Source organism: Lithobates pipiens, unplaced genomic scaffold (genome assembly GCF_037356315.1).
Source record: "Lithobates pipiens isolate NorthernLeopardFrog02 unplaced genomic scaffold, aLitPip1_a1.2 Scaffold_56, whole genome shotgun sequence".
In the NCBI taxonomy this organism is placed as follows: Eukaryota; Metazoa; Chordata; class Amphibia; order Anura; family Ranidae; genus Lithobates; species Lithobates pipiens.
This window is the reverse complement of record NW_027507878.1, coordinates 2,214,422-2,220,148: the sequence shown is the minus strand read 5'-3', so window position 1 is coordinate 2,220,148 and position 5,727 is coordinate 2,214,422. Positions and strand designations below refer to the sequence as shown.

Below are 5,727 nucleotides of genomic sequence, written 5' to 3'. Positions count from 1 at the left end.
TAAACATGGGGATCTTATCCACTTGCCAACCAGCTGCAGTTATACGGTGGCAGGTCAGCTCTATTGCCTAAATCGCCATAGCTATACATCATGCAATAGATCCTGTGGCCAAAGCTTATGCACGTAGCCAGTGGCCACGATGTACACCGGCCACCCACAATCGCTCCACAGAGAGCCAGAACAGGGATCTGTCAATGTAAAAAAACAGATCTCTGTTCTGACGGCTGATCACCGCCATTGCTAGAAAAAATTAAATAATAATAATAAATTATATTAAATAATAATAATAAAAATGCAATAAATCCCCTACTTTGTAGACGTGATAACTTTTGTGCAAACCAATCAATATACACTTATTGCGATTTTTTTAACCAAAAATATGTAGAAGAATACATTTTGGCCTAAACTGATGAAGAAATTTGGATATTTATTATAGCAAAAAGTAAAAAATATTGTTTTTTTTCTAATTGTCGCTCTTTTTTTGCTTATAGCGAAAAAAAGAAAAAAACGCAGAGGTGATCAAATGCCTCCAAAATAAAGCTATATTTGTGGGAAAAAAATACATCAATCTTATTTGGGTACAGCTTTGCATGACTGCGCAATTGTCAGTTAAAGTGACACAGTGCTGTATAGCAAAAAATTGTCTGGTCATTAAGGGGGTAAATCCTTCTGGGGCTGAAGTGGTTAATTTTAGGTAGCCTTGCTGTTTGTGCCTCCAATCCTACCACTAAATCCTCTACCTGGAGTATTTCCAATAGGTACTTTTCCACTCCTCCTTCTCTTTACTGTATTATCCATGTCTGTAGCTGTTTTAACCGCCCTGCCAGGTTATATAAATATATATCTGGAAGTGTCATCCCTGCTTCAGTTTTCGATCATTGTAATGTTGTTATTTACTTTCCTTACTGACTATCAGCTGTAGGATTCAACTACGTTTTTAACAACCCTTATAAAATTTACCTACAGAATTATGGAGGCAAAAAGAAAAGTAGTGCTCCTTTTATAGTGTTTTATATCACTCTGTCCACTAACCAATACTTAAAATAGGTGACAAAAAGGTAAAAAACACTTTCAGTGGATTCTAAATTCAAACTTTAAAGACTGTTCTCAATTATAGAAAAGGGGCTCCCAAGGTGTTATAAATGACATCTTAGGAGACCTTTTATGAGACTTTCAGCTTTGTGTTCTTACAGCACAGCAGACTGTCCTGAGGGGAATGCCAACATTTTATATAAGAATAAATCATTCGCTGGTAAAAAAATTCTCACATGTAAACCTGGGTGTAATGTGTAGGTACACCGTACAGGTTTTCATTTTAAACCTCAGATCTATCCATAAATGTAAACAGAGGGGATAAAAAAGAATAATATGAGAAATGTGACAGAGATTTCCTTTTTCACTCTTGTGGGTCTATCAGACCATCCACTGACCATGAATGGACTATTTCTGCTCTTCCTTCTGATCTATCTGATGACTCTGATCACAAACCTTCTTATTTTTTTCTTGGTCCTCACTGACTACCATCTGCACAACCCAATGTATTTTTTTCTTGCCAACTTGGCATTTCTGGACATGTCCTATTCATCAGTGACGGCACCAAGGATGCTCTTTGATTTGGTCACAAAAAGACGTTCAATATCCATTTCTGCCTGTATATCCCAAATATTCTTCTACATCTCCTTTGCTATCTCTGAACTTTTCTTGCTCTCGGCTATGTCCTACGACCGATACATTGCCATCTGCCACCCCCTACATTACAAACTAATGATGTCTTGGAGGGTCTGCGCTCGTATGGCCTCTCTGGTCTGGGTTGGAGCACATTCTGTCTCTTTGGTTCATACTTTATTTTTGCTCAGGTTGTCCTTCTGCAGAACAGCTTCCATCCACAACTTTTTTTGTAACCTTCCACACCTATATCAAATTACTTGTACTGACCCCTTCATAAACATAATGGTCGTATTCTTTATAAGTGGTAGTTTTGGATTGGGAGTCTTTCTTTTGACCTTTCTTCCCTATGTATTTATTTTCAGTACCATCCTTAGAATCCGTAGCAAGACCGGAAAGAGGAAAGCCTTCTCCACCTGCTCATCACATATTACGGTGGTCTTCATCTTTTATGGATCTTTAATTTTTATTTACCTGGTTCCCACTTCTAGTGATATGGCCAATTTAAACAAACTGTTTTCAGTCATATCTTCCCTCATTAACCCATTGCTGAATCCTCTGATCTACAGCCTGAGGAACAAGGACCTTATGGAGGCACTTATGAGGTCTTATTATCACTTAAATTTGATCCGGGCATCATGATGAAAATATCATTGGAAACGTTGACACTTTTTGTATTTCCGGGACATTTTCAGTTGTTTAAAAATCTTAGTAATGTCCTTTATAAAATGTAAACATGTCAGGGACTCATACTTGTACTTACAATTGCATGACCAGGAGTCATTGTAACCCACAGACCAAATGTAAACATTTCAATACACTTTGATTATCCTCAAAATAACTCTGTGACTAAAATGTCTACCATTTTTATGCATCTATAATGGTATTCATTAGAACAAATTATTTATAAATACTCAGATCTGATTCTTTAAAAACTGACAAATAGAGAAAAATCTGAAAAAAAATGCAGTTTTCGTTTGATTTATGAGCAATGTATAATACTTGTTCAAATATTTTCATCAAATTATTTTCTCCTTTTTCTCCCAAGTACAGGACCCCCGATCAACAGACGAAAAACAAGCTCTGCTTTTAGCTGTACTAGCTGTGGTGCTTATTGAATAAGCACTACAGCTAGTGCGAAACGTCAGCAATTTCTCCTCGTTCGCTGTGTTTGTTGAGCTGTGATGTGACTTTCCAATAAAAGAAAGATGTCTTCTGAAGAGTGCTGCAGTCCACAGCTTGTTTTTCGTCTGTTGCTAGTGGTAATAGCCGGAGTGGTGAGATCCCGTCTCCTTCAAATTACAGGAACCCCGATGTAGGTTTTGGGATACGTTGGATCTTTATGGTCGATAAGCAATATATTGTACTCAGTGGGTGGATGGGTGATCCAGCCTCTCGTACAGGAGAAAAAAAAAGTAAACCATTTTTACTAAATCAATAGGACTATTTAAATGCCAAAAGACTATTAGATTAGAAAAACTTTTTGTAAAACTCATGTTTTCTGAGGCATGCATCCCAAAATCCATCAAAATTTAGCACCTTTTCCTTTTTTTTATTCATACATAATGATTTATTTATTATTACATGTGGCATAAGTAACATAAACAACCAAAGAATATTAAAGGTATGGCTATAAGTATACAAAAACAGCATTTGTGATGCACCCCAAATAGCAAGTAAGCCAATCTGGATGGTTCATTTCAGATAAATCAGCAGATAAGGGAGGTTGTTTATTCAGGTATTCAAATGTTCGCATAGTTCCGTGTTCATACACCTGCTCTAATACAACCTCACCTTTCTGTTTCCAGAAGCTTCCATCTGGGTTTCCTCTCAACTGTTCAAATGATGGATTATTCCAGATGGGAATTTCCTGGGGAATATCCCTAAACCCTACTATTCCCTTAGCTTCTTTCCACACCACTCAACACCACTGGTGCCATTGTCAACATGGGGATCTTAACCACTTGCTCTATTGTGTGAATCACCATAGCTGTACATCATGCAATAGATCCCAGGGTGGGGCACCAAAGCCGATTCGTGTGGCTGGCGGCCGCGATGTCCACCGGCCACCCACAATCTCTCCACAGAGAGCCAGAATGGGGATCTGTCAATGTAAACAAACAGATCCCTGTTCTGACAGAGGAGGAGAGAGAGGTCAGCTGTTCCTAGTGATTAGGAATGGCGATCTCTCTTCTTCTCCAGTCAGTCCCCTCCCCCAACAGTTAGAAACACCTCCCTAGGGAACACATTTAACCCCTTGATTGCCCCCTAATGTTAACCCCTTCCCTGCCAGCATCATTTACACAGTAATCAGTGCCTTTTTACAGCACTGATCACTGTATAAATGTCACTGGTCACACAAAAGTGTCAAAAGTGTACGATCTGTCGGCCGCAATGTCGCAGTCCCGCTAAAAATCACTGATCACCATCATTACTAGTAAAAAGACAATAATAATTTTAAAAATGCCATAATCGATCCCCTATTTTGTAGATGCGATAATTTTTGCGCAAACCAATCAATATACGCTTATTGCAATTTTTTTTACCAAAAATATGTAGAAGAATACATTTTGGCCTAAACTGATGAAGAATTTTTTTTTTTATATTTATTATTATATTTATTAGCAAAACCTGCCTGTCTCATACTTTGAGGCCGGGTTCACACCATTGCGAGTAAAAAATGTTGTTTTTATTTTTTTAATTGTTGCTCTTTTTTGTTTATAGTGCAAAAAATATAAACTGCAGAGGTGATTAAATACCACCAAAATAAAGTTCTATTTGTGGGGAAAAAAAGGACATCAATTTTACTTGGGTACAGCGTGGCATGACTGCGCAATTGTCAGTTAAAATGACTCAGTGATGTATCACAAAAAATGGCCTGGTCATTAAGGGGGTAAATCCTTCTGGGGAAGTGGTTAATTTTAGGTAGCCTTGCTGTTTGTGCCTCCAATCCTACCACTAAATCCTCTACCTGGAGTATTTCCAATAGGTACTTTTCTACTCCTCCTTCTCTTTACTGTATTATCCATGTCTGTAGCTGTTTTAACCGCCCTGCCAGGTAATATTAAGGAAATTTTTGCCCATACTTACCGTAATTTTCCTTTCCTTGATCCTCCCCATGTCAGCCTACTATGGGTCAGCTCTGCCCCCTCTGACCCCTCCGGGACCACCTTTTTTCTAACCCATAAAGGGCGGCTGTCTGCGCACACCAGTGTTCAAAAAATACCTGCCTCGCGACGGATAAACTGGGTGGGAATCCTCCGGCTGACATGGGGAGGATCCAGGAAAGGAAAATTACGGTAAGTATGGGCAACAATTTTCCTTATTCCTGGACCTCCCCATGTCAGCCTACTATGGGATGTAGAATGCTTTCTAAAAAGTTAGGGAAGACAAATAATAAGCCACACCCTCAATGCTACTCAAATTTTTAATGGGCGACAGCCGCCATAATAACCATAGAGCCAAATGTCTCCTCAGGCGGGCAAGCCAATTAAGCCAGTAATTCCTAACAAAAGGTGTTGAGCCCGCTCCAGTTTGCTGCTCTGCAAACTACCTCAGGGGTGACCTTTGCGTATGCTGCCCAGGATGCTGCCATACCCCTCATCGAATGTGCTTTGATTTCTGTAGGAGGAGGAAGGCACAGAGTTGTGTATGCAATATGCATGGTCTTTGACAAATCTGGAAGAAAAAAAAATTCTGGATGTTGCCTGCATAGCCTTTTAGGCCCCATTGGGAAAAAAAACTACAGCTGATCTGCTTTTAGACCATTTCAGGTAGGCTGAAACCGCAGAGCCCAGGTCTAACTTACTCCACTCATCAGCTGTATCCGCCGGAAAGGCTGGGAGAATGACCTCCTAGTTCATATGAAATCATATGGCAACCTTAGGTAGTAAGCTTGGAATCAACCTAAGGACTATCATGTCTGGGAGCACCAAACAATATGGTTCTTTAGATGAGAAGGCGCACAACTCAGAGATCCTTCTGGCTGAGGCAACAGCTAGTAAAAACCAAAAAACTGTTAAAAGTAAAAATGAACAAAAGAAAGCGATGTTCCCAAGACTA

The 5,727-nt window shown here is 39.3% G+C and overlaps 1 protein-coding gene across 1 annotated transcript; it reads left to right on the top strand.

Moving 5' to 3' along the window:
• The first annotated feature begins 1,275 nt into the window (after nucleotides 1-1,275).
• On the top strand, nucleotides 1,276-2,682 carry LOC143958083 (olfactory receptor 5B12-like). The gene has a single exon (XM_077467535.1). The coding sequence runs from the start codon at nucleotides 1,369-1,371 to the stop codon at nucleotides 2,305-2,307; it is 939 nt and encodes a 312-aa protein (XP_077323661.1). The 5' UTR covers nucleotides 1,276-1,368; the 3' UTR covers nucleotides 2,308-2,682.
• Nucleotides 2,683-5,727: the final 3,045 nt, after the last annotated feature.

Bases quoted from the DNA above. Each gene is read 5' to 3' on its own strand.
- LOC143958083 (XM_077467535.1), top strand. From the start codon at position 1,369: ATGAGAAATGTGACAGAGATTTCCTTTTTCACTCTTGTGGGTCTATCA.